Source organism: Natator depressus, chromosome 20 (assembly GCF_965152275.1).
Source record: "Natator depressus isolate rNatDep1 chromosome 20, rNatDep2.hap1, whole genome shotgun sequence".
Taxonomy (NCBI): Eukaryota; Metazoa; Chordata; order Testudines; family Cheloniidae; genus Natator; species Natator depressus.
The window spans coordinates 21,584,181-21,611,431 of NC_134253.1; the positions used below are offsets into that span (position 1 = coordinate 21,584,181).

The window sequence follows — 27,251 nt, forward strand, 5'->3', positions numbered from 1 at the left end:
CCCTCGCTCCCCCCAGCTGCTCACTGCACCCAGCGCCAGACTGCTCCAGCCCCAGCCCCAGCTCCACCACTCGGTCTCTGCTGGGCTGCTGCTGCTGCCCTGCCTCCAGCTCCCTGGGCTGCTTCTCTGGCCCCTCTGGCTCCAGTTGCTGCAGCTCTGCTCCCAGCACAGGTCTGTTCCCTGGGCTGCTTCTCTGGTTCTCTGGCTGGCACGGCTCTGCTCCCCAGCTCAGCTTGGGCCCCTGCTCTCTCCTTAGCTTGGCCCCACTCTGTCTGACCCAGGCAATTCCAGCTCACAAGGAGGGTGGGAACCCCCTGGCCTCCTGACTCCTTGATTAACCTGCCCGCCCTGTCAATCAGGCTGACCTGGAATATTGGCCTCTCCCCACTGCCCTTGGGGACTGATTTCTCATGGACTCTTCCCATGTTTTTTGGTACTGGGAGCTAGCCAACCCACCCCCCCCACACACACACACACAAGCACACCCCCACACACACTGAGCTTTAGTAAAGGGCCAACAGTCCCCTTACACTTAGACACCTAAGTATTTCTGTGGATCTGGCCCTCAGTTTCTCAGCTGTAAAAGGGGGATTTTACATCTCTCCCATCTATTTAAATTGTAAACTCCTGTGAGCAGGAGCTGTCTGTCTCGCTAGGCGTCTGTGCAGCACCCGGCACAACAGGGCTTCCAGTCTCCCTCGCCGTCTGCACAGCACCCGGCATGACAGTGGGGGAGAGATCTCCATCACGATGATGTAGTTGGACTCGAGATCGGCTCCCTCCAGACGTTTTTGTAGGCTCTACACAAAAGCAATGCCTCATGCTACCCCCTGCTGGCCCTGCAGTGAACTGCCTGTTTTCAGAGCACAGATTTCTGCCCAGGTTGGTAGGTAAAATAGAGAGGCCGTGCGTGCGTTATGGGCTGGCGGAAAGAGCCTGATCAACAGATGGATGAGGTCTCTAAACTGCAGCCTGGGGACAATCTGGGCCCATCGCCTTGCTTTGGGGCAAGAGAGAGTGCGTCCAATCTGAGGACCTTCAGCTGATGGCCCCAGTTAACTGCAACAGCCCCAGCTCCCTGCTGATGCACAGCTGGATCAGGGACTGTTGCCACTAGACACCCCCGCCCCCTTGCCTCCAGCCAGTGGTTTCTGCCTTGCAGCTGGCAGTTAGGCGCCTGTTCGGATCAGAAGGAAGCCAGCTGTGGTTTGCAGTGGGGAGCGTTAGCCCCCGTCCGGCAGCCTGATTGGCTGCGCGTCATACGGGTGCTCTGCCCTGCCCCGGCTCTCAGGCTGAGATGGCAAAGGTGGTGGAATAGCCACCCGCAGAGGATCCCCCACAGCGCGGAGGCTGCAGGTGAGTGAACCCTTGGGGGTGTGAGGTCCATGCGAGTGTCTTGCCACGGCTTCCTTACTGCCGATGGATTGTGTCTGTCCAGATTGGGTGCAGTTGGGGCTTCCATATGGCAGGAAATAGTATGGAGATTAGACACAATCAGGGCCCTTTTGGGCAGGACACCTCGCAGAGTTGGGTGCCAGGAACAGAACCCAGGCATCCTGACTCCCAGCCCCCAACCTATAACCACTAGACCCCCCACTGCCCTCCCAGAGCTTAGAATAGAACCGTTGAGTCCTGACTCCCAGGCCCACCCTGCTCTACCCCCTAGACCCCACTCCCCTCCCAGAGTAGGAAATGGAACCCAGGAGTCCTGAGCCCCAGCTCCACAATGCCTTAACCCACTACAGCCCACTCCCTTCCTACAGCTGTAAATACAAGCCAGTTCTTTCTATCCCACCATCCTGACCAGCTGTCGCTCCATGACCCCGACCCAACCCGCACTGTGCTGGCTCCAGCTCTGTCCCTGGGGGGCCATGTCTGGAGCTGGGGCTCTGCAGGGCGCTGTCCCGTAACTTGCTGGTGCCACTTACTTGATCATCTCCCGCCCCGGGGGGCAGTAAGTAGGGTATTCTGAGGCTCTAAAAGCAGCCGAGCCCCCACCTCCGGGGAGGGGGGGGGGCAGTGTCGCTCAGTGGGAGCTGGGGAGCTGGGCTGGCTCCTGCACCAGTTTTGTACAGGAAAACTTCCTGCCATACCTTGGGCCAGATCCCCAGCTGGTGTAAACTGGTGTCACTCCATTGGTGTCACTGGGGCCAGATCCCCAGGTGGTGAAAATCAGATGTTTGCAGTTGGAGCCTACTTGATTTACACCAGCTGAGCTCTGGCCCATTTGTACAGCACCTCTTGTGGCTGCTGTCAGAGGCGCGGCTTGGCTCTAGTCTGTTTCCAGGTGAGGGAGGGGAGTGGGTTTAGCAGCTAGATGGGGGCTGGCAGTCAGGACACCTGGGTTCTTTTTCCAGCTCTGGGAGGGGCATGGGGTTTAGTGGTTAGAGTAGAGAGGGCTGGGAGTCAGGACTTCTGGGTTATTTTCCTAGCTCTGGGAGGGGAGTGGGATCTAGTGCTTAGAGATGGAGGGGGAGGGCTGGGAGCAGGACTCCTGGGTTCCAGTATCAGTTTTGGCACGGTCTTGCTGCATGACCTCAGAACAGGTCTCTTCACTATCAGTTAACTGGAATACCCTGACCTGCCCCTCGCGGGGCCAGGCAGGTGTCATTATGACTAGCCCCTAGTGGTGTGAGATAGCATCTGATTGTTCCTGGGGACAATCTTCAGCCCCATGGTTTATTGGGGGCCCTTGTGCATGGGGCTGTACAAACAGATGCAAAGCCTGGTCCTTGCACTCAGCACTGTCAGGTCCAGGGCAGGAAAGGGCATCTGGAGTTGTGAACTGAAGCACTTCACAGGGATTAATGAACAGATGGGGCAACTGAGGCACAGAGAGGGGAAGGGACTGGCTCAAGGTCACATAGCAAGTCAGAGACAGGCAGAACCCAGGAGTCCTGACCCCCAGTCCTTCCCCACACACACACACCCCTCAAACCACTAGACCACACTCCCCTCCCAGAGCTGGGCACTGAGCCCAGGAGTCCTGACCCCCATTCCCGTCTGCAGAGAATGACTGAGGGGCAGGAGACGGGAGGGGTTGCTTAGTGACTTGCCCCTACTGGGACCCGCTACAGACCAGCGACCGGTTAGGCCTGTCCGGGCCATTCTCAACTGACTCAGTGCCCCCCACAGGCTCCAAGGGGTAGTGGCTGGGCCAGCCACATAGTGACTCTCCCCGTCCCGCAGCTGCCAGGATGCCGCGCTCCTTCCTGGTGAGAAGCAAGAGGGGCCCAAACCACTCGGGGCAGCGACCGGAGGGTCTTGGCGGTGAGTGGGAGCGGGGGGAAGGGGTGAGCTGGGGCAGCAGGTGAGGGGAACGAGTACCCTCAAAGGAAGAATGCGCGGGAGGGGGCAGGGGAATGGACGGGGGGCAGGCAAGGGAAGAAGGGCACCCACTACTGGAGAGGAAGGGAGGGGCAGGGAATGGGAAGGGTGGGGCTGGGTGAACGTGGCGAGAACCCCCGAACCTCCCCATCCCATGAGCTCACCTGGAGGCCGGGGGTTTGCCTGCCCTGCCCTGCCCAGCCCAGGGTTGGGGGTGGAGGGGAGGCTTAGAGAATCTCACCAGCAAATCCTCCTTCCAGACCCAGCCTGGGGAGCACCCCGAGCAGGGCCGGCGCTGGCCTGGCCCCCCGAGTTGGGGCACGGGGCAGAGGAAGGGAGCAGAGCCCACCCCAGGGCCTTGGCAAACTGGGGGGTGCAGGATAGGGATGGGGCAACCAGCCAGGCACGGTGCAGCCCCCCCTCCGAGATGGACTTCAGCCAGAGCTGGGCCTGTCGGCCCCTGCCAGGTAACCCCCACAACCAGCCCCATCCTCCCCTGGGGGAGCCCCTCCCAATCCCACACCAGCCCTTCACCCCCAGCCTCCCAGCTTCCCTCTCCAGTTGCAATTCCCATCCCCCTCTCAGCCCCATCTGGCCTTGCTCTGGGGGGCCGTGGCAGGCAGGTGGCCAGCTCTGTGATGGGGCCACCTGCCCCACTGGGAACTGGACTGAGACCCACCTAACCTCATCTTACACAACAGCAACCAGCCGTGTCCCATTCCCCACCCTCTGAGCCAGCCAGTCCCCTACCCTGGGGCCGGAGTGGAGCCGGCACCCCCTGGAGGGGAAAGGCTGCATGTCCCAATCACTGGCCCACTGAGCCAGCTGGAGCCGGCGCCCCCTGGAGGGGAAAGGCCCCATGTCCCAATCACTGGCCCACTGAGCCAGCTGGAGCCAGCGCCCCCTGGAGGGGAAAGGCCGCATGTCCCAATCACTGGCCCACTGAGCCAGCTGGAGCCGGCACCCCCTGGAGGGGAAAGGCCCCATGTCCCAATCACTGGCCCACTGAGCCAGCTGGAGCCGGCGCCCCCTGGAGGGGAAAGGCCCCATGTCCCAATCACTGGCCCACTGAGCCAGCTGGAGCCGGCGCCCCCTCGAGGGGAAAGGCCCCATGTCCCAATCACTGGCCCACTGAGCCAGCTGGAGCCGGCGCCCCCTGGAGGGGAAAGGCCCCATGTCCCAATCACTGGCCCACTGAGCCAGCTGGAGCCAGCGCCCCCTGGAGGGGAAAGGCCCCATGTCCCAATCACTGGCCCACTGAGCCAGCTGGAGCCGGCGCTCCCTGGAGGGGAAAGGCCCCATGTCCCAATCACTGGCCCACTGAGCCAGCTGGAGCCGGCGCCCCCTGGAGGGGAAAGGCCCCATGTCCCAATCACTGGCCCACTGAGCCAGCTGGAGCCAGCGCCCCCTGGAGGGGAAAGGCTGCATGTCCCAGTCCCTCAGTTGCTGTTTCCCCGTAGGCGTGAGCAGCCCCCCAGATGTGTCGTTCAAGCCCTTCTGGAGCAGCTATCGCAGCCCTGAGCTGAAGCAGCTGGTGCAGAGCGTCCTGCCGCCGGCGCTGTGCTCCAGGAGGGAGCTGGGAGGGGACGCCGAGGAGCCCTCTGGCCTCTTGGGATCTCTCCTGCTCTTCTCCAAGCCACCACACAGGTGCAGCTGCTGTGACAAGGTAATGGGCCCCCCCAAGGGACTGGGCTGAGGCCTTCGCCCTGCTGACCCTGGGAGCTGAGGCCTCCCTGCGTGATCCAGCCCCGGGAGCTCCATCCCTCTCCAGCGCTTGGCCTCCCCTCAGGGCTGCCAGCAATGGGGCTGTTTGGAGGCTCCTGCCCCTGGGAACTGGATGAAGAACCCTTCCCACCTCACTTCATGCGGGCACCACTCCCTGCCACTGCCAGCTTGGGCGGGATCAGATCCAGCGCCCCCTAGAGGGGAAAGGCCCCATGTCCCATTCCCTGCCCCCTGAGCCAGCTAGTCCTGCCCTGGGGCAAGATGGGAGCTGGCACCCCCTAGAGGGGAAAGGCCCCATGTCCCATTCCCAGCCCCCACCTTTAAACAGAGCTGAGTGAAGCCCCCTCCCCATGCCCAGCCTGGTGCTGCCCAGCATGGGGCTGCGCTTCCCCTGTGCAGCTGGGTGGGGGTCTCTGGGGCAGGCACAAGTGGCAGAGTGGCCTAGTGGACAAAACACCAGACTGGGACTTGGGGACCGGGGTTCTCTGATCTGCTTGGGTGAGTTCTTCCCCTCCCACTCTGTGCCTCAGTTTACCCGTCCACCCTGTGTCTGTTTAGGGTGTGACCAGGGAGTGTAGCACTCTGTGCAGGCCCCAGTGTGATGCCGGCTCTGTCCCTGTCGGGGGTGCTAGGTGCTGCCACGCTGTGTGGTGGAAACTCGCCCTGCTTGGGTGGAGGGGGCTGGTAGGTAACCGAGCCCTGTCCCTGCCAGGGGCTGCCCAGTGGGCCCCTTTCCCCAGTGTCAGATCACAAAGCGGGTGGGAGGGGGGGAATTGTAAGGTTTCCGGGTCAGACTCATGAGAAGGTGGCTGTAGAAGAAAGGCAGGTGACACAGGTTGGCCCCAACAAACGTCCAGGCACTGGAGGGGCTAGGTTCAGTCACTGCCCTGATGAGTTTGGTCTCAGCCCTGCCCTACATGGCCACCACCAATTCCAGCTTGTACATTTGGGGCAGGCTCCCCATGTTGACCCCCTTTCTCTCCCCACCCCCAGGGCCTCCCTGCAGCCCAGCGGCTAGGCAGCCACCTGAAATGCTCAACGCTCTGCAGCCCCATAGCCCCATGGGGGATGTGTGGACATCCAGGCAGCCTGCAGCACCAGCCTGCCCCTCCCTGCCCGGGCAAAGGGAAGCCAGAGGTGGGTGAGGCCTGGGGTGGGGAGGATGGATGGTGATATACAAATGGGGGTTTCGAGGTGGATCTTTTGCAGCAGTGGGGGGCTTTGGGGGCCTGGATGGGCATCCATTTGGGCAGGGGGCAGCCATGGGTCTAACATGGTGGGGGGTGAAGGCAGGGCTATACGGGGGAGGCCACTGGAGGAGACCGGGGGGTTGCTGCAGTTCCCAAAAATTCGCCCCCCCTCCCCCCCTAGGCCCCAGCTGATGGGTTTCCCTGCAGGTGAGGAGTTTCCCCTGCCGGATCTGCGGGAAGCAGTTCAAGCGCTCATCCACGCTCTCCACCCACTTGCTCATCCACTCGGACACACGCCCCTTCCCCTGCCCCTTCTGCGGGAAACGCTTCCATCAGAAATCCGACATGAAGAAACACACCTTCATCCACACTGGTGAGAGGCAGCCGGCTCGGACTCCCCCAACCCCAGGACAGGGGGCATTGGTAGACATTTGGGGGGACCCTAAAGCTGGGACAGCAGGGGCTGTGGGTCAGGACTGGAGGACACCAGCAGAGCTGTTGGGAGAGCCCAGGGCTGGGACAGCGGGGAGCTGTGGCTTGGGAATTAGGCGTACCAGCGCCGCGGAGTGGGACAGCAGTGGGCTGCAGGGGGGGCTTGGGGGGCAGCGCCAGAGCTGGTGGGAGCCCAGGGCTGGGACAGCAGGGGCTGCAGACCAGGATCTGCAGCCAGACTGAACAGCGGGACATTTGATGCACTTGTCTCCATGTCCTGCCCTGCACAAATTGGTCCCTCGCGCCTGCTCCAGCTCCCGCCCTCCGCAACTCCATGGAGCAACAGCAGCACCTGGGGGCCTGATCAGGGAATGGCAGGTGAAGGGGGTCACAGGGCTGCAAACATCACCCCCATGCCCGTACTGCAGCCCAAGCAGGATCCAGGCTGTGCTGGGCCCGTGGCTGTCTGGGTGGGGGCGTGGGCCCATGGGCGGCCGGGTAGATGAGGGCCCTGCTACTCTAGGGTCCTTCCAGTCCTGCAGAACCCTGGGTGAGTTTTGGGGCTCTCTGCTGAGCCCTGAGGGATCCTGGCCCCTTCTGCAGCCCCCACACCTAACCTCTCTCCCTCTCCCCGCAGGTGAGAAGCCTCACAAATGCCAGGTGTGCGGCAAAGCCTTCAGTCAGAGCTCCAACCTCATCACCCACAGCCGCAAGCACTCCGGGCACAAGCCCTTCGCCTGCTCCCTCTGCCCCAAGGGCTTCCAGCGCAAGGTGGACCTCCGGCGCCACCAGGAGACCCACGGGCTCTTCCACAGCCCCGGGGGTGGCCAGGCACTGGGTGCCCTCCGCTAGGGGCCAGGCAGGTGGGGTCTGGGACACCCGGCCTGCAGGGGCAGCTATGGAGGCCAGAGGAGAAACCCCAGAGCTGAGGGGGCTCCTAGATCATCCCCCAAGCTGCCATCGCACCCCACCCCCCCTCGCCTGGCAGGTGCTGCTGGGACCCACAGCCACCACGTGACGGAGCCGACAGCCGGCAGGAGGACTCAGCTGCCTGCCCTTCGTGGCCCCCTCGTGCCAGCCAGACCTTCGGTCCCCCTATAGCTGAAGGTGGGCACAGTGGGACAGTCAGGGGCACTGTCTGGGGCAAGGGGGAAGCACCAGCCTGGTTTGGCTCCTTGCATGAGCATCTCCCCTGGGGGCTGGGATGGGGGAGAGGGAGGGCTGAGCTGTGGGGCTGTGCCCCCGACCCAGACGCAGGGGAGAGATGTGAGCCGAGATCTGCCCTGCGCCCCAGTAAGCAGAGATGGCTCCTTGGCCCATCGCTGTAACCCTCCCCCGGCTGCCGGCGGAGAATTAAAGGACGTGAGTGGAAAGCAGCCTGCGTCCCGGCCCCTGGCAGCGCGACGCCGTGAGCAATAACATACGGGCAGCACCGGCCCATCCTCCACCATCACCTTTATACCCAGAAAGCGTGAACGCTCCCTGCAGCCGGCAAAGAACCAGCCGGTGCCGCAGTCCCAATGCCGTGGGGCCTGCCCCAGGGCCCCTTCCGGCCTGGGCGAGGCCTGCTGCCCGCCGGTCACAGGGAGGGGGCCCTCCAGGCCAGGTGGAGAGGCCCTTCCCCCAGTGGCCACCCTGGCTGTGCTGAGCAGAGTCCAATCGGCTGCTGATCCTGGGAGCCACAGGGCCGGGCGCCTGCAGGTGGTGATGGTGGGGCCAGTGCCAGCGTATCCCCACGAGCACGGACAGGGAGGCCCCTGTGAGCTGCCAGAGGGAGACAGATAGATGGGTCAGTGGGGGTGCCCCCCCCATCCACCCCCATGCTCCACCATTCACCACAGCTCAACTCATCCCCCACAGCTCAACATCCCGCCCTGCAGCAGGGAATCCCACCCACGCTGGGGGATCTCCAAACCCCCGGCCCCACCCATGGCTGGGGCCCCATCTCCACACTGACGGTATCTCCTTCCTCCACGGGTGGGGGTGGGGGTATTTTCCCAGCAGCCCCACAGGGGGGTTGAGCTGCAGCGTGCACTTTTCAGTCCCTAGTGCCTGCTCTGCCCCACGGCATTGCCTCCCCCCAGCTCTGCCCCCAGTGCATCCCCTTCCCCCAACCCTTCCCCGTGCTCCCATAACTGTGCCTCATTCACCATGAGTCACACTCAAGATCCTGGGAATTGGGGGGGGGGGGGGCTGAGAGTCCTGCCACCCCCCGTACCTGGGTCTCTGAGCGCCTAGACCAGGGGGGCACAGACCGCACCAGCATCAGGTGCCGGCAACGCAGGGGGCACAGCTGGGGCTGAGGGACTTGGAGGTGGCACTTCAGCAGGATCTGGAACAAACAGGGTGTTAGAAACCCTGGCCTGGGAGTGCAACGGGGGGCGGCTGGTGGGACACCACCCAGCCCAGCCCCGGGCAGGAACTGCCAGGGATCATCGTACAAGGGAGCCACAGCTTGGGGATCCCTATCAGGGCAGCACCACCTGCACCCTGGATAATACTGGGCACTAGCTAGGTGGCCACTTGGCGCCTGCTGCTGCCCCCTGCTGGGCAGAGAGGCGCCTGCTGGCAGTGGCAGCTCTAGAATAATTGCCCATCTCCAGCACCTAGCTGCCTCCATTACTGTAGTAGCTGCCCCAAAACAATCTTTACCGTATTTACCCTCATAACACCCCCCACATACTATAGGGCATGTGCTATTAGCCTCGTAGTATAGATGGGGAAACTGAGGCACTTTTTTTTTTTTAAAGTGACTTGCCCAAGCTCACCCAGGGAAGCTGTGCCAGAGCAGGGACTTGAACCCTAGCCTCTCACATCCAGGCTATTGCCCAGACTGCTGCACCACCCTGCCTAGCCCGCCATCACTGAGAAGAGAGAGTTAGCAAGGAAACCAGAAGGACTGCAGCCCTTCCCATGCCCCGGGGTCTGCCTGGCAGCCATGCTGGTGTCTCTGGATTGTTCTCATTCACTGTAGAACCATCAAATCCCTCCCTGAACCCTGCTAAACTCCCAGCTTCACAGAGCCCTTGTGGCAAGAAGTTCCACCAGCTCATAGCAAGGAACAAGGATTACCCCCCCCCCAGGTCAAGACCCCACCCTTCGAGTGTCATCTGCTGCCTGGATTCATCTCATGCTGCCTCTGCCACCCCACCCATTAGCTACAGACATCCAGTTTTATTTGACGCCAGCTAAACCTTTAGACCTTGTGGCAGGGAGTCCCGCAGGCTATCTGTGTAACTTGGCACAAGACAGAGCGCCTGGGGGAAGCTTCACTAGAAGGAAAGGCCCTGGTGTGAATCCTGCGGTCAGGGACAAGGCTGTCAGAGCTTAGGAGAAAGGGCTGGGACTGGCAGAGTGCCAAGGGGAACAGAACTTAAGGGCGTTTTAGGGATGGGGGCTAGGAATCAGTAACCCTTCGACATGCTGACTCTCAGCCTGCTCTAACCATTAGCCCCACAGGAGTCCTGGCTCTCAGCCTTTCTCTGCTCTAACCCACTAGATGCCACTCCCCACCCAGGGCTGGGACAGAACCCAGGAGTTCTGGCTCCAAGACCCCCTCCCCCATCCCCTCCCAGAGTTAAGGGGCCTTTTCCCTGGGGCTCCAGGGATGCTGGTAGCTTTAGACTCCAGGGTACAGAGAGGGATTCCCCTGGTTCCCCTCCACATGCATGTGACACATAACAAGCCCACCCTGACTCCTAAATGTATTGGCTAGGAAGGAACCACTGGCCCAGCTGGGGGGGGGGGTGGTACATGGGTGGCAACTGGATCAATGGGGGCACCATCCATCTGACCCCCACCTCAACCGACGGCCCCTCCTACCTGTCTTGGAGTGAATGAGCCAGAGCCCCCCAGTGAGAGAGACACCAATGACGAAAGCTGAGAAGACGATGCCCACCACAGTGGGCAGCTCCAGGCCCTGGGGCAGGGGGGCTGTGGGGAACGGGGAGAGTGAGCAGATGCAGAGCCAGTGCTGGGGGGGGGGGGGAGGTGGAACCCAGGGAGTCCAGGCTCCCAGACTCCTTCTCCACCTGCTCTCACCCAGTAGACCCCAACCCCCTCCCAGAGCAGGGAATAGAACCCAGGAATCCTGATTCCCAGCATGCCCTCTGTTCCCACTGAAACCAAGGGGAACTATGTGCTCTCACCAGCTTGCAAGGCAAGTGGGACAGCAGGGGGCTTAGGGGGTGATATGAAGGGGGCCTCTCTTACCAGGGGGTGTGTCTCCCTTCAGCACCTTCCCCCTCCTGCCAGCCGGAGGAAAGGGCACCAGAAAGGGATCTGCTGGGAGAGGACAAGGAAGCCAGAAACACTTTGAGAGAACGATGGAGACATCCCCTGATCTCCTCTAGGGGGTGCTCTCCCCTGGCTGTTAGTGTTGACCATCCCCAATACCCCAGCATGGCACTAGGGGGTGCTGTGCAGCAGGGAGCAGGAGTTCAGTAAGGAGCGCTCTCCCCTGGCTGTCAGTGCTGATCCCAATGCCCCAGCCCAATGCTAGGGGGCGCTGTGCAGCAGGGAGCAGGGCAGGGGCTCAGTAGGGGGCGCTCTCCCCTCGCAGTCAGTGCTGACCCCAATGCCCCAGCCCAGTGCAAGGGGGTGCTGCACTGCAGGGCAATTGCATCAGGGCCTTGGTGTGTTGCAGTCTCTCTGCCTGCTCCCATAACCAGCCCCCAACCCGTCCCAGGACTCACCTGTTCCTGGGGTGGGTTTGGTGGCTCTGCCCAGGCTCCCCACCATTACGATGATGGGCTTGGTGAAGGTGTGCTGGAACCGCCCGCTGCCCGGCTCCCCCACGCTGCTGCTGGTGCATGCCCCGGCCTGGGGCCCACACTGAAACTGACAAGGCTCAGACAGGCACCTTGTCCCAGTACTGGGTGCTCACCTCACCACCCTCACCCCCCAAACTTTCCCAGTCTCAGCACCAGCCCCTCCCTCCACCCCACGGTTCCCAGCCCTGGGATCCCACCCCCTTCCTGAGCCCAGCCACGCTTGTCTGAATTTTTATACATTGACATTGATTTGTCAGAGAGAAAGTCAGACCCCGCAGCTGCCTGCCGGGGGTCACAACTGTGACCTGGACCCCAAACTCCTCCCAGAGGCTGGGGATGGAAGCCAGGGGGCCTGACCCTGTAAACACTGGACTCCATTCTCCTCCCAGAGCAGCCCCTGCAGCGTTGAACCCAAAGGCAGAGTTGGCCCCCTGTGGCACCCCCCCAGCAGGGACCATTGTATTGTCCTGGGGGACTCAGCCCCTCCCCTCCAGCCACCAGCCCATCCAGGTGTTCCCAGCATTGCCTGCAGCCCAGGGTAGAAATCCAGCCTGGGGGACAAACCCTGGAGGCCAGGGTAGAACTGGGGCCACTTCACTCTGCCATCTGAGCTAAAGGAGACACCCCCCCCCACCCCTTTGCAGTAGCTGGGCTTTTATCCTCCCCATGGCCTGCAGCCACACACTGGAGCAGGCTAGAGCAGGGGTGGCATCCGGCAGCACGGTACAGACCTTGGGGAGGGCGCCCCCATAGACCCCAGCCTGGCCCTGGGGCTCCTGGGCGCAGAGGGCCAGGCGGCAGTGCAGGAATTGGATGGAGTCATTGTAGAGGGGCCGGAGCAGGAAGCTGAGGCGCTGTAGCTCCTGGGAGCCAGAGGGCGATGCCTGGCCTGCAGCCCCCTTGTGGGGCGGGTGCAGGGAGACGTCGGGGTGAGCCGGGCAGCCCCCCCGCACCAGGATGTAGGGGGAGTCCAGCGAGGAGGAGGAGCTCGGCGAGAGGAAGCAGAGGCGGATGCTGAAGCTGAGCCAGGGGTCGAAGGCAGCCAGAGCAGCCTGCACAGAGGGTTGAGATCAGGAGGGGAGGGGACAGGACACCTCAGGCCTGCTGGGTCCCACTCCACAAACATGATCTCACCCCCAAGCATGGAACCCAGGAGTCCTGGCACCCATCCCCGGTCTAATCCCTGATCCTGCTTCCCTCCCAGAACTGGGGATAGAACCCAGAAGTCCTGACACCCAGACCCCCTGCTCTAACACCACCAATCTGACCTCCTGCCAGATTAATATTGTAACTTTCTCCACAGCTTCTGCCCCAGAGGCTGGAGCAACCCCCCTGTGGGTGTGGAAGGGGCCTGGGGGAGAGAACCCCACAGCTCCAGCAGGTTAACCAGCCTGGGGTTGGGGGGGAGACCTGGCTAGCACAGCCCCTCAGAGCTCTGCCCTTCCCAAGGTGATGGGGTACTGGGCAAAGCCCCAGGCCTGCTGGGGCAGAGGGGAGGGGGATCCCAGTGCCATGGGGCTGGATGGTGCCTCCCTCCCCCTCAGTTACTTCCACAAAGACGCGGCTGTTGGCCGACACCGTGCAGGGTCCCTGGGCCTTGGTGAAGGCTTCCGAGCTGTAGACCTCCAGGCTGAGCAGGACACGGCCCAGGTGGAAGGGAAGATCCAGGATGGGCTTGGCAAAGCGGGACGGCTGGCTCAGGCTTGGGGAGGAGCAGGAGAACTGTGGGAGAGGAGCGGAGGGTGTGGGGGGTGTAGGGGACATGGGGACCAGCCCCCAGAACTCCAGTCCTAGAGACTCCCCAGTTAGCCCTGTCTTCCCAAGCCCTAGGACACCTCCCCTAACAAGGCTCTCCATCTCCCCACGGCTGCTGCCTGGTCCCCACTGAGCCAGGAGCCGTTGGGAGCCAGGAACCCCCATCCCAGCTCAGGGGGGTTCAGAGCGGGCCCAGCATGCTTCCCCACTTTGAGCTGCTCCCAATAGTTTGGGAGGGAATCCGCCAATCCCAGGTCCTCCCCCACTGAAAGGGCCTGAGGGACCTGCCCCACAGCAGCACCAGAACCGCCCAGCCAAAGACGCCACCCCTCCCCCTTTGCCCACCTCAATGGACTCCGAGCTATCTTCAGCCTGTCTCGCCGGGAGTGGGGAACCCCCAGGCGCTACCCCTGGCCCGCTGCCCCGGAGCACCACCTGGGGGGAGGGGTGGGGAGCAATTGGCACAATCAGAAACATGAGAGCATCAGACGAGACCCCATTAACCCCAGCCTTCCCGTTCCCAGTCGTCCACACTTCTCCCACTCCTCCAGCCCCGTCCAGCCCCCATTGACCCTGTCCTGGTCCCCTCGACTCCCCTAACACACTGTCCCGTTTGCAGACCCCCAGACACTTTCACTTCACATCTACCCCCTCCCATTCGCACTCAGTCCCTCATTGTCCCCTCTATACCACAGCTCACCGCGTTCTGGTACCGCACGATGCCCGAGGTGGGGCCTAGGGCTGGGATGCGCAGGGCGCCGCAGCCGGCCAGGGAGGACTCCAGCAGGAAGTGGGTGCCATTGGACTGGGCTGCACAGCTGGGGTCCCGCAGGGTCACTCGGGCTGGGGAGAGTCTGGCGGCCTGGCCGAGGCAGGTGGGGGAGACTATGAGACTGATACAGCCGGCACTGAGTGCGAGCGGTGAGCACCCCCTACTGAGCCCCCACCTGACTCTCTGCAGCAGAGCGCCCCCTAGCACTGCACTGGGACCAGCACTGATTGTGAGGGGAGAGCGCCCCCTGCTGAGCCCCCACCACACTCACTGCAGCACAATGCCCCCTAGTGCCGCACTGAAGGAATTGTTTACACAAGGGGATTCCTCACCTGGAGCATGTCCTTGTTGACATGAGCTACCACCCTCTCGCTCAGACACGCCACAGACAGAGCTCCCGCCAGCCCCACAGCGCTCCTGCCTCCTGGGGCCGCTCGGCTCCTTTCCCAGATCATTGGGGAGATCTTGGCTGGTCTGGGGGGTGGAATGGAGGGGTGGGGAGCCTTGGGGTCCCCTAGCAGGAGAAAACAGAGTGAGGGGGTAGAGGGGAAGAAGGAAACAGGGCCAGTGGGGGTTGAATAGGGCTGAAGAACAGGGTGAGGGGATGTGTGTGTGTGAGAGAGAGAGAGCGCGAGCAACTCTGCCCCCTGCTGGCTGGATTGAGAACTGCCCAGCTCTATGTCCTAGTCCCCCATATTTCTCCCCTTTCACCATGGCACTGGGGATTGGGATGTGACGGTGCCCTGGGAAGGACAGACATGCCAGCCGTGAGGGCATCATCTGGGGCATGAGCCTCTCCAACCACTGGGGGCCACCAAGGGTCTGGCTGTGCCTGGGGAGTGGGGGCCACAGGGCAGAACTGCAGCTCCCCCCGCACTGGGGGCAGGGCAGGGCCTGAGTCAGGTGGGCCCCCTAATGGCCCTCTCGTGGCATTGCACCCTGTGCCCATTCCCTGCCCCCGAAGGAGTCACCTACCATCCAGCCCCACGATGACCAGGAACCTGTTCACCTGCTCGGCCTCCGTGTAAGATGTGACCCCAGGCAGCCCCTGCTCCATTGCCCAGGCCATGGGGTCACTGGCATAGGCCAGGCCCAGGGACATGCTGCTGCTCAGAGCCAGGTCTGGTTCTGGTTCTGTGCAGCTGACCGAGACCTTGTGGGATGCCTGTAAGGAAAGGGAGGGCAGGGCAAAGTGACAGAGCCCAAGGCCAACCCAGACCATGCTCCAGCTCAGGGTGATCAGGCTGAGGCTGGAACGGGGCATCATGGGCAATGCTATACAAACGAGCAGCTCCAGGTGAACAAGGTGTCAGCGCAAGGAGGGGCTGGGGAGTTCAAGAGAGGGGCAGCTCCACCCCAGCCACTGAGTCAGGAGCCAGAGGGCTCGGAACCAGCGGAGCCGGGCTGGGCACCAGGACTCCTGGGTTCACCTTGGCAACAGGGGGCACCAGGCCAGAGGGGGTTGAGGCCAGGAGGAGAAGCCATATCAGAGGTTAAAGGTCATGAGGGCTCAGAAGATGTCAGGGGGCATCAGGCCAAAGGGTCAGGGTCATGCGGGAGAGACTGATGGTGGGGAGGGGTCAGAGGGGAGCAGCCTCAGTGCATGGGGGGGCTGTTCCTGGCCCCTGTAACCCCTCTCCCATCCCCAGGGAGCCCCTCTCTTACCAGGACTCGCAGACGCCCAGCCATGTGGTGGATTCGGACCAGCCAGCTGGTGGCGCCCTCGCTCTTCAGCACCACGATCAGCTCCAGCCGGGGGGAGCAGCAGCCTTGGGGCGCTTGGAGCTCCACAGTGAGATGTGCTGGGGGCCTGGAGACACGGCAGGACCCCCCACCCCCAACATCAGCTAGGCTGCGCATTTCCTGCCATGGGGCTGAGCAGCAAAAGGGGTGGAGAGCCCTCCAGCTCTGCCAGTGGCCCTCTATTTTGACCCAAAGCCCCCTCTGTCCTTGCTGTGGGCTCCCCCCCCCCACCCTCAGCTTTGCTGGTGCCCCTCAATCCTGATGCGCAGCTGCCCTCCCCTCCCCCGCTATCCCAGCCCTGGGCTCCCCACTGCCCCCCAGCTCTGCTGGTGCCCCTCAATCCTGACCCGCAGCCCCCCACTATTCCAGCCCTGGAGGATGCTCTGATATACGGTTCATACCGGGGCCTGGCTCCTTTGGAGAGGATGACGTGAACTTCGGGGTCCCATGGGGGGTCAGAGGTCAGGCAGCCCCGCAAGGGCTGTGGTTGGACGTCAGAGGCAAAGTGGGTCGGGGAGAGGAAGTTCCTGCGAGGTTTGCAGGCACCTGGCAAGACCCCATCTGGTAGCGAGAATGCAGAGGGGCTGGGGAGGTTGGGGGGTTAACCCCGGAGGTCCCTTAAGGAATGCAGGATTCCTAGGGTAGATCCCCCAATATCTCCCTGGGATTCCCTCCCTCAGGTACATGGGGCTGGGGTCCGATCCCCAAGGTCCCCTCCCACACTGACATGGAGTCCAATCCCCAGCCCCCTGGGTCCCCTCCCCCCATTGACATGAGGATCAGAGTCCAAGCTCCCCAGGGTCCCCTCCCCGCACAGACACAGGGGTCCAATCCCCAGCCACCCTGAATCCCTCCCCCCATTGACACAGGGGTCCAATACCCAGCCCCCCTGGGTTTCCCCCCGCCATTGACATGAGGATCTGATCCCCAGCCACCCTGAATCCCTCCCCCCATTGACACGGGGGTTCAATCCCCAGCCCCCCATACCGTCTCCCAGCCGCACATAGACCGTGTTGACGCCCCGATACGCAGCCAGGGAGCTGACCCCACCGTGCTCCTCATGCGCCCAGCGCAGGAGCCCTCGGGGGGTCTGGGGCAGCTGGGTTTCAGTGACAGAGACACCCCCCAGGGCCGAGACTCTGGACCCCGGGGAGACCTGTGGGGGGGGCATAAAGGTGAGAGGTCACCTGGGGAATGGACATCCCATCCCCCAGTGGGGTGCCACATACCCCCCACTCCCACCACAGCTCCCCATCGCTCCCAGCCCCCACAGGACTCCTGGGTTCCTCACACCTCCTAGCCCCAGGGCTAACTGTCGAGGGGAGGATCCTCCAACCATCAATACCTCGGCCTCCCAACCTGTGCCCCTACCCCCACTGCCCCTGGCCAGAACCCCCCAACCCCTGCTGCTCCTGGGCCTGAGAGCCCCTCTCCCACCCAGCCCTGCTCCACCCACCCCACTCCTCTCGCTGCCCCTGGGCCCAAACTCCTCTGCCTCCAAATGCTCCCAGGTCCCCAGCCCCCACCCTGCCCCTCTGCACCCACTGTCCCATCCAGGGACCCTGCTCCAGCTCCAGTCCAGAGAAGTGACCTCCAGCCCCCCCTTCCCACCCCTCCACCACTCCCACTGCCTGCCTCCACCCCCACTGCTCACCTGCCCCTGCCACAGCTACCTCCAGCCCCCCACCATCCCCACCACAGCCCTCCCCATTTTCAATCCCCATTGCTGGCCCCACACTTCCCCCCACACCTGTGCCAGCTCCACTCCCCACCTGCCCCAAGCTTCCCATGCTTCCTCCACCCTCACTGCTTGCCCCACCCTCCCCCAGCTGCCCCGATGTCCCTGCCCTCCCCTCCCAGCCCTCCTACCCCCCTTCCCACCTTCCCCTCCCACAGCCACCCTCACCCAAGCCCCACAGCCGCCCCTACCCTCACCTGGAAGGTCCATTGCTCCCCAAGAGCCACTTGGGCCGTTTGGAGGCTCCAGACCACAGGCGCTGGGGAGCTGAGCACAAAGATAGGGGCTCTGCCGTGGGGCGCTGGGCCCAGTTCTAGGCTCACCTGGGAGGGAGCAAAGGGCCCTGTATTAGGAGCTTCAGGCACATAGGGGAGGGGGCAAAGCCATGGGGCTGGGGGTGCAGGGAAAGGTGTGGGGGCTGTAGGGGAGGGGAGGTGTGGGGGGCACAGGGCAGGCATGTGGCCAGCTGAGGGGCTGGGGCACCAAGGAGTGGGAGGGGCGGCTATAGGGAGGCACAGTGTGGTGGGGGCAGGGGGTGAGGCAGTGGGGTTGGAGGAAGGGGCGTGGTGGGGGCACAGGCCATGGGGTTGGGATGGGGATGGCAGGGACAGGAAGCAGGACTATGTAGCGGGGGGCTGGAGACAGGATTGGGACAGGGGGCATGGAGCACAGACTGGAGGGGAGGCATGTGGGATGCAGGGCAGGGGGCAAGGCTGTGGGGTACAGGGTGGAGGGGCAGGAGGCAAGTTGGGAGTACAAGATGAAGGGCAGGAAGTGAGGGGGTGGGGCAGAGGGAACGGGGCAGGGTGGGGGTACAGGTTGGGGGGATGGAGTGAGGAGGGTTGGGGGAGGGGCAGGAGGCACAAGTTGGAGGGAAGGGGGCCAGGGGGTGGAGCGGAGGGAAGGGGCAGGGTGGAGGGAAGGGGTGAGAGTTGTGGGAGAGGCAGGGTGGAGAGCAGAGTGAGGGGGTGGGGCAGAGAAAAGGGGCAGGTTGGGGGGCACAGGGTGGAGGGCTGGGAGTGAGGAGGTGTGAGAGGGTGGGGCAGAGGGAAGGGGCAGCTTGGGGCACACAGGCTGAAGGACAGAGACCAGGAAGATGGACGGAAGGGGGCAGGGTGGAGGGCAGGGGGTGAGAGGGTGGAATTGGGGGAGGGAGCAGGAAGAGGGCACAGGATGGAGGGCAGGGGGTAAAGGGGCTGAGGTGGGGGGCCCAGGGTGAGGCTGGAAGACGACAGGGAAGGGACACTCCCTCCCACCTACCTGTCTGGCCCCCATCCTCCCCGCTAGCCCCCTCAGGACGAGCACGTGCACCTCCCGGCCCGAGGCCGAGCGCCCCCGGCTGGCGCAACCCGTGCCTGCACGGATCCGCTCCCAGAAGCCCAGCACAGGGTGGCGAGCGGACAGCGGGCGAGCCTGGCACAGGGCCCAGTGCCAGGCGGCTGTAGAGGAGAGAGAAAGGGCCCCGGTCAGCAGGAGCCAGACAAAGGAGTGCAGTTCCCAAAGTGGGAGCAGCTGGTCTGTGCCTGGAAGGGGAACCTCCTGCCCCCCCAGAAATGGCAGGGTGGTCTAATGGCTAGAGGATGGGGGCTCGCAGCCAGGACTCCTGGGTTCTACCCTTGGCTTTGGGAGTGGAGTGGGGGCTAGTGCAGGGGTTCTCAAACTAGGGGACCATGAGCCCTCAGAAGGTTACAGGGAGGTTGCGAGCTGTCAGTTCCATAGGGCTCACAACCCCAATTAAATTACCCTCCTTTTTAATGCATGGGGCGGGGGTGTCACACTCGGAGGCTTGCTGTGTGAAAGGGATCACCAATACAGAGTTTGAAAACCACTGGTCTAGTGGTTAGGGTGGAAGCAGGGCACTGGGACACACATTGACCATTTGATGACACCCCCTCTCCCTCCATCGATCTCCCGGTGGGGGCCTGACTGGCCTCCCCATTCCCCCTCACCCACCTGCCGACTGGCCCCACAGCAGCAGCAGCAGCAGGATCGAGCTCCAAGCTGCCATCCCCTGCAATCCCGGTGTGCAGGACTCCCCAATTTGACCAGGGGATGCCGGGGGAGGGGGGTGGTGATCCTAGGCAGAGAGAAAGAGAAAACTGTAGTGAGTGCCGGGGGTGCTCCAGGGTGAGGGAGGGGTTTCTGGGACCCAGAACAGAGGGGGCTGTGTGTGGGGGGGGGCCATGAGGTTTCAGGGCAAGGGGAGGGGGAGTCCAGGGGCCCAGTCATTCACAGTGTCTGGGATGCAGCATGTACCTCCTCCATCCTCACACGAGTGGGTCAGCGTTACTCCCTGGCTGAGACTAGGGATCCTCCCCACCCAAGAATCCAGACGGGGGGTGGGGAAGTATGTGACACAAGGACGGACATACCCCAGGAGTGCTCCCCCCAAGTGGCATGGGGGGGCTGCTTCAGGGCAATAATGAGATTTCCCTGCTAGTATTTAGACACCTCCCCCTAGGAAGGGTGTTCCACTATCCTCCCCCTACCTCTTCCTGCTTAGCAGGGAACCGGGTATCCCCTGCTCCCAGACTCCTTCCCCCTCCTGCCAGGTTACCCAGTTTGGGATGGGGTGGGGTGGGGTGGGGAAGGTTTACCTACAAGATTGATGCATCTCAGAGCATTTTGCAGAGATTAATTTTGCCTCCCAACTCCCCAGGTTTGCCTTTATTGCTATTTTATAGATAGGGAAACTGAGGCACAAGAGGGTAAGGGATATGCCCACGGTCCCACTGATTTCCAGCCTCCTGCTCTAACCACTAGATTCCATCTCCCTTTCCAGAGTATGGTAAAGAACCAAGGAATCTGGACTCCCACGCCCCCCCTGCTCTAACCACTATACCCCACTCCCCTCCCAGAGCCCGGAATAGAACCCAGGAGTCCTGGCTCCCAGTGCCTCTTCAGGCTTGTTCCATATAGAAACATTCCCCCCTCCTTCCTCCCCATTCCCAGCTACCCCTGCCCCTCCCTGACATGCCAAGGGGCTGGCTTGTCCCTGGGGTACCTCTTCTGGGACTGCCACACAGTCTGATCCAGTGTCAGCTGGATCCAGGACAGAAGCAAAGTTGGGAGGGGATCAGACTCCAATCCAGCCCCCGCTCACATCCAGCCAGATCCCCATGGAACAGGGTCATGGCAAACCCTACTCACGAGCAGGCTGCCGGGGCACCTTTACCTTGCAGCAGCGTTGATCGCAGAACAGCAAAGAGGCTTGGGAAGGGGGGCGGTTCTGGGAGCCAGGACTCTTGGGTTCCAGGTGGTTGTGGGTGCAGGCTGCAAAGGGATCTTGGCTCTTTTATGCCTGTCCAGAAAGCAGTGGGTCCCTGGGGCTTAGAGGCCCATGGCCATCGGGTCCCTTTGCTCTGGCTGGATTCATTGCTCCCTGCAGGGAAGTTAAAAATAATTGGAAGAATACAAATAATCTGGGTCAATGGGAGGTTTAAAAATAACAACTCCTCAGGGTCAGGTTACCAGAGAGCAGGGGAGGGGAGAGATTAGACTCCCAACGGTTTTTAAGGGAATCGCACCCAATCCTGGATCCCAACCCTCTCCTCCCAGAAATGGGCACAAAACCCAGGAGTCCTGCATCCCAGCCCCCTCCCCACCACTCAAAAAGATGCCAGTCCCTGGTAGGGCACAGACAGAGAGATGCATGGAGCAGGTCCTCAAAGAATCAATCCTGAAGCACTTACATGAGAGGAAAGTGATCAGGAACAGTCAGCATGGATTCACCAAGGGAAGGTCATGCCTGACTAATCTAATCGCCTTTTATGATGAGATTACTGGTTCTGTGGATGAAGGGAAAGCAGTGGATGTATTGTTTCTTGACTTTAGCAAAGCTTTTGACACGGTCTCCCATAGTATTCTTGTCAGCAAGTTAAGGAAGTATGGGCTGGATGAATGCACTATAAGGTGGGTAGAAAGCTGGCTAGATTGTCGGGCTCAACGGGTAGTGATCAATGGCTCCATGTCTAGTTGGCAGCCGGTGTCAAGTGGAGTGCCCCAGGGGTCGGTCCTGGGGCCGGTTTTGTTCAATATCTTCATAAATGATCTGGAGGATGGTGTGGATTGCACTCTCAGCAAATTTGCAGATGATACTAAACTGGGAGGAGTGGTAGATACGCTGGAGGGGAGGGATAGGATACAGAAGGACCTAGACAAATTGGAGGATTGGGCCAAAAGAAATCTGATGAGGTTCAATAAGGATAAGTGCAGGGTCCTGCACTTAGGATGGAAGAATCCAATGCACCGCTACAGACTAGGGACCGAATGGCTAGGCAGCAGTTCTGCGGAAAAGGACCTAGGGGTGACAGTGGACGAGAAGCTGGATATGAGTCAGCAGTGTGCCCTTGTTGCCAAGAAGGCCAATGGCATTTTGGGATGTATAAGTAGGGGCATAGCGAGCAGATCGAGGGATGTGATCGTTCCCCTCTATTCGACACTGGTGAGGCCTCATCTGGAGTACTGTGTCCAGTTTTGGGCCCCACACTACAAGAAGGATGTGGATAAACTGGAGAGAGTCCAGCGAAGGGCAACAAAAATGATTAGGGGTCTAGAGCACATGACTTATGAAGAGAGGCTGAGGGAGCCGGGATTGTTTAGTCTGCAGAAGAGAAGAATGAGGGGGGATTTGATAGCTGCTTTCAACTACCTGAAAGGGGGTTCCAAAGAGGATGGCTCTAGACTGTTCTCAATGGTAGCAGATGACAGAACGAGGAGTAATGGTCTCAAGTTGCAATGGGGGAGGTTTAGATTGGATATTAGGAAAAACTTTTTCACTAAGAGGGTGGTGAAACACTGGAATGCGTTACCTAGGGAGGTGGTAGAATCTCCTTCCTTAGAGGTTTTTAAGGTCAGGCTTGACAAAGCCCTGGCTGGGATGATTTAACTGGGAATTGGTCCTGCTTCAAGCAGGGGGTTGGACTAGATGACCTTCTGGGGTCCCTTCCAACCCTGATATTCTATGATTCTATGCTCTTTATCAACAAAGTGAACCCCCTCCCACTGTTGATGTGCTGTACACCAAAGCTGGATGCAACCTCCCACCTTTGGTCTCCCCGGCGTAACTCTGCCCATCTGTAACCAGGCAAGCAGGGGGTGAATGTCTGGCAGGGCTGAGCCCTGTTGCACTCATGTGGCCCTAGCTGTTGAGCGCCAGGAGGTGGGAGATACCGATCTCCTCCCATGGGGGCCAGGAGGAAAAAGAAAACCAGCTGCCCAAGGGGGGAGTTTGGGTCGCCCCAGAGATGGGTGGATTTATGATTAATGCAGGCAGGGTGGGAGAGGCGCTGGGTTCTAGGCCTTGCGCTAACCCCCAGGCAGCCAAACCCTGGGTCACTGTGACTCGCTGCCACCCACACGGCAGGGGGGAGGGGAAGGGCTGCAAGGTGGAACACAGGTAATTTGCAGCGGCTTTCATGGATCGATGGCTAGGACAATGAAACAACAGCTGGACTGGAGAGTGGAGATACCCACACCCAGCCCAACAAGGCAGGGATGTGTTACACCCAGGAGAGGAAAATGAGGCACACGGTTCAAAGGCCTTGGCCGAGGTCACACAGCCAGTCCTGGCTCAATCCCTGTCTCACGGCTGTTGTGTTAATGTAGATGGAATAGAAGGGCCCAAAGAGTGAAAGATGTTAACGTGACCCTGTCCCTACTTGACATTAAGCTTTGGGGTTTGGTAACCAGAGCCATCAGCCTGCTTAGTCCCCCAGCAAACAGCCCATTAAACACCCCTTTGCCCTCTTATTAAAGACGCAGAAGAGAAGGAAAAGTGGGTAATGCATTTGCACATTAAACACATGCAAGAGGGGAGAGAAGATGCAAGGGATGCAGCTTCTCCTTCTGCCGTTGACTCTCACTTGCCACCTCCCTGCTGGAGAAACAGCGGCACGCAGGGACTGATCAGCCATTCTGAGACCTGGCAAACTTGTACCAGAGCTGGGCTGTTTAGGGCATTGCAAAATATACAGTCTTTGCCAGCTCTGCCAGAAGGCATAAGGAGGGAAGAGAAGAAGGTAGGGAAGGAAAAGGACCCGTGGAGAGGAGGGGGGCAGGTGAAGAAATAGTCTCACATCCCAGGTGGGGTCAGGCTTTAGCCGGAGTCAGTGCAGGTGGTGATGTTGTCTGGGTCACACTCTCTGGCCCGGACATCTCTTTGGAGCAGGACAAGGAAGGCCCAGTCGTGTCCCGGTGCATCTCAGGCAGGGGTGGCAGCCATGATGATGAAGTTTGCTCCTTCCCCTCAGCACTTGTTGCACTCTGACTCCCACTTCCACAACCATAGTTCCCCCCAAAATTGTTTTTTTTAAGGACCCCCAAAGGGAGACAGCTGGCCTAGCCCATCCCTTCAGGATTTTGTTCCCCAACTAAGCCTCATTTCTGACATACCAATTTTTACTTCATTGACATCTGGTCCCACACTCCCGTAGTTTACTGGGCATGATCATAACACAGTCCTTGAGTGGTATCAGGAGGTTTTTTTGTTTGGACTAATTCTGTCTGTCTGTCTCCCTTTTGCATCTTTTCCCACCAGCCTTCGTTGTTATAGGTTGTTGTGACACTTTATGAACTTTTATCCACTTCCCAGTTAGGCTCCCAAAAGCGGTAGGGCCAATTATTTGTATACTTTGTATGCCCAATTATTACTACAGTGCTAGGACCCCGCCCCCACTCAGAGCTGGAAATAGGACCCAGGAGTCCTGGTTCAATCTCCTCACTACTAGACCACACTGCCCTCCCAGAGTCCTCTCTGCTAGCCTATTCCCCCCTGCTCTAAACACTAGATCCCCCCACCCACCCAGAGCTGAGAGTAGAACTCAGGAGTTCTGACTCCCAGCCCTGTGCTTTAGCGTCGACTGTCCCCTGCTGCTCTCCAGACCCTGTTGCTTCTAATTTTTGGCCCCAGAAGTTGTTTTGTTAAAGACAGGGATTTTCAAACCTGGCAGGAACAATAATAAAACTCGGATTTTTATTAAAAGCTTCCCTGCCGTGTCAGGAACCCAATCACTAACCATTCTATCCTCAGTAACCCCTGTGCTGCGGCCCTACCCCCAACACTCCACACAGCCTCACCCCCCCCCAACGATACCCCCATAACCCCTGCATGGCCCCATTGCTATCAAGGGTAATGCACAAGGGCAACTGACAGGAGTAGACTCCAGCTCACTCTCCTGTAGCTGCATTGGCTCCGCAGTTTGTTTGTCACTCTAAGCAGCAGATCTGGCTCCAATGCACGCATGGGCAGGAGCCCAGTTGGGTGTTAGAAAGGGTCATTTCTGCTGTCTCATTTGTGCACAGAACCACATTGACACAGAGGTTAAAACTAGATGGGAGAGAAGGAAACGAGCCGGTCTCTCCCTCTGGAGCCTGGACTGGCCAGTAACACCCTTCTGTCGTGCGTCTCTCTGCCCAAGCCAGGCCAGTCCCGCTGCATCTAGAACAAGTCTGGGGGTGTCAAGCTTCAGCTACTGCCAGTTGGGCAAATCTCAAATTCGGGGCATTCCTGTCCGACAGCTCAGGATCTCACGGAAGCAGGAGGGGAAAAGAACTATTCAGCACAGGGAGCAAGGGCTCCATCCATCTCTGTTCGCAGCACCTAGGGGATGAGGCATGGTTCTGTTTCCTGCATCAGGACAGATGCTGAAGCCTCTGGAATAGGAAATCATTTACCAGGGTAATGCAGGAGGTAGAATTCACAGAGGTTAAAGCCAGAAAGGACCGTTACATTATCTGGTCTGACCTCCTGTATAGGAGAAGCCATTGCATTTCACACATTTACCGCTGAGCCCAAGAACTTGTTTGGCTAATGCACCTGCCAGCAAGGCAGCCAGTCTGGATTTGAAAGCTTTGGGAGCTGGAGAATCCGCCTCTTCCCTAGGAGTTTGTAATACTGATCAATCTCCCGCCCCGTTAAAAACCTGCCTTATTTCTATTTGGAATTTGACCGGCTTTAACTTCCAGCCATTGGTTCTTGTTCGATCTTTCAGCACTAGACTCACGGGTCCATTACAGCCCAGGAGGTTATGCCATAAACAAGACACCGTTTGCTTTTCTTTTTGGTGAGCTAACCGGGCTCTTAAACCCTTTCACCGAACAGCATTATTTTCCACTCCTCAGATCGCTTTGGGGGCTCTTCTCTGCACCCTCTCCAATTTTAAGACGTAGACACCAGCATTGAAGCCTGCAGCTATGGAGGAAGACAGACAGTTTGGGACAATTTTAAAATTATGGATGTTTTCCCATGGCTGTTTAAGGACCCAATCCTGATTGGGACTAAGTGCTGGATCAGGCTCCGATGAACAGACTGCATTTAACTCCTCCAGCAAAACAAGCCTTTGCAAAAAAGCAATTCAGCTAAACCCCTCTCAAGGCTGCTCCACCCACCTCTGCTGCTCAGCAGCTGCTGCCGCTGACTAAAAGCTTAGGGCTCTTGACAACTGAAACCCTGCTGTCACACTGTCTGCACAACTCGGACGTTTTTCCCGCTCCAATGCTGCCTGACAAGGGAGGCCTCCGCTGACAGCACAGCGAGAGGCAGACACCCAGGAAAATCTTAAAAGAATCTGTTTGCGAAGGGCTTTTCGTAGGATAGATGCGGCTTGTTCAGGGCACGGCTCCCCTTTGGGAATGTAAAGAATTTTCAAAAGTACACAAGCCCCCAGCAGCTTCCACTGTGACACTTCTGGACAGGTTCTGGGTGCCCCCACTTGTGGGGGAAACTGGCCCCGACTGTGGATGCTTTTTGAAGTTCCAAGCAACTCCCTTTAACAAGAACGATCAGCATCATTCCCTGCACACGCCCAATTTGGCAAGAGAGAAATTGAGGCACACTTACCTAGAACCACACAGCGATGCACAGCCAGGAGTCTTACCTCAAAATCTTGGGCTCTATCAACTGACCCATCCGTCCCTTCGGAGAGACCCAAACAAGCTAAAACCTGTAGTGCTGAAACTCTCAGGATTTTGTCAGGATCCTTGCAATATCTGGTGCTTTTCTTAAAGCCCCAGCTCCAGCAGCCAGGTGATTTGAGTGAGAATCTGAGTTTTCATTTAAAAAAAAAAAAAGTTTCTGGCCCTTGTGATTGAGGAGAAAAAGCTTGAAAATGTGACCTCCTGCTGGCTCAAAACCCAGAAGGCAAATCCCCCCCCCCCTTATTATTAAACACAACCAACCCCTCTTGATTTTTAAACCAATCACCTCATTTTTCAAGCCTGACTCATGCTTTTTGAACTCTTGAGGTTGGTAAGACTGAAACTGAGCACAGAGCAGCCAAGTGACTTACCTACAGCAGCACTGTGATGCAGACCCTGGAATAGAACCCAGGAGTCCTGGCTCTCAATCCCATGCCCTAGCAACTGGCTCCTCCATCCCTTTAGGAAGAGGCATGAGAATGGTAAAAATTGTACATTTAAATCCATCGAATCACAGACACCCACACAAACAAAAAACCCCAACCAAACAAAAAAGTTGCTGGAAAGGTAAATTCTAAATGATTATTTTTGCACCAATTTCTGTGTTAATTAGCATGTAATTATTTTTTAAACAAATCAGTTGGAAGCCCCACACTCACAGGTAACAGAAAATTATTTTGTTTCATGAACAGAGCTGTCATTTTAACAGACAACGGGGGTCCTCGGAAAGAGAACAATTTCTGGAAATGTAGCAAAAATCTATGTACCTGCCTCAGACATTGTGTAAAAATGGTTTCCCGTTTTAGCACTTTATCAGATCTGACCTTTAATTCAACTCACCTCTCCAGATATAGTTTTATTTTTAAACCCAGAGGAAGAAC

The 27,251-nt window shown here is 59.6% G+C and overlaps 2 protein-coding genes across 2 annotated transcripts; one reads left to right on the plus strand and one right to left on the minus strand.

Moving 5' to 3' along the window:
- The first annotated feature begins 3,754 nt into the window (after positions 1 to 3,754).
- Positions 3,755 to 7,683, plus strand: LOC141975331 (uncharacterized). Its single transcript, XM_074935618.1, has 5 exons — positions 3,755 to 3,794; positions 4,788 to 4,993; positions 6,046 to 6,189; positions 6,450 to 6,615; positions 7,312 to 7,683. Exons 1-5 carry the CDS (start codon positions 3,755 to 3,757, stop codon positions 7,524 to 7,526), a joined length of 771 nt encoding a protein of 256 aa, XP_074791719.1. The 3' UTR covers positions 7,527 to 7,683.
- Positions 7,684 to 7,908: 225 nt separating this feature from the next.
- LOC141975332 (transforming growth factor beta receptor type 3-like) lies at positions 7,909 to 19,462 on the minus strand. Its single transcript, XM_074935619.1, has 17 exons — positions 19,408 to 19,462; positions 18,715 to 18,893; positions 17,652 to 17,777; positions 16,704 to 16,872; positions 16,118 to 16,277; positions 15,639 to 15,783; positions 14,949 to 15,138; positions 14,306 to 14,487; positions 13,902 to 14,063; positions 13,547 to 13,636; positions 12,995 to 13,168; positions 12,178 to 12,498; positions 11,369 to 11,507; positions 10,887 to 10,955; positions 10,497 to 10,607; positions 8,893 to 9,006; positions 7,909 to 8,438 (listed from the first exon to the last, which is right to left on the minus strand). The coding sequence occupies exons 1-16, from the start codon at positions 19,460 to 19,462 to the stop codon at positions 8,909 to 8,911; spliced, it is 2,370 nt and encodes a 789-aa protein (XP_074791720.1). The 3' UTR covers positions 7,909 to 8,438; positions 8,893 to 8,908.
- Between the last annotated feature and the right edge of the window lie 7,789 nt (positions 19,463 to 27,251).

Bases quoted from the DNA above. Each gene is read 5' to 3' on its own strand.
- LOC141975331 (XM_074935618.1), top strand. From the start codon at position 3,755: ATGGACTTCAGCCAGAGCTGGGCCTGTCGGCCCCTGCCAG. The intron at 3,795-4,787 runs GTAACCCCCACA...GTTTCCCCGTAG, and splicing joins GGCCTGTCGGCCCCTGCCAG to GCGTGAGCAGCCCCCCAGAT. The intron at 6,190-6,449 runs GTGGGTGAGGCC...GTTTCCCTGCAG, and splicing joins CGGGCAAAGGGAAGCCAGAG to GTGAGGAGTTTCCCCTGCCG.
- LOC141975332 (XM_074935619.1), bottom strand. From the start codon at position 19,462: ATGGCAGCTTGGAGCTCGATCCTGCTGCTGCTGCTGCTGTGGGGCCAG. The intron at 15,139-15,638 runs GTAAGAGAGGGG...CTTTCCTTACAG, and splicing joins CTGGGCGTCTGCGAGTCCTG to GCATCCCACAAGGTCTCGGT. The intron at 11,508-12,177 runs GTCTGTACCGTG...TGTCAGTTTCAG, and splicing joins ATGGGGGCGCCCTCCCCAAG to TGTGGGCCCCAGGCCGGGGC.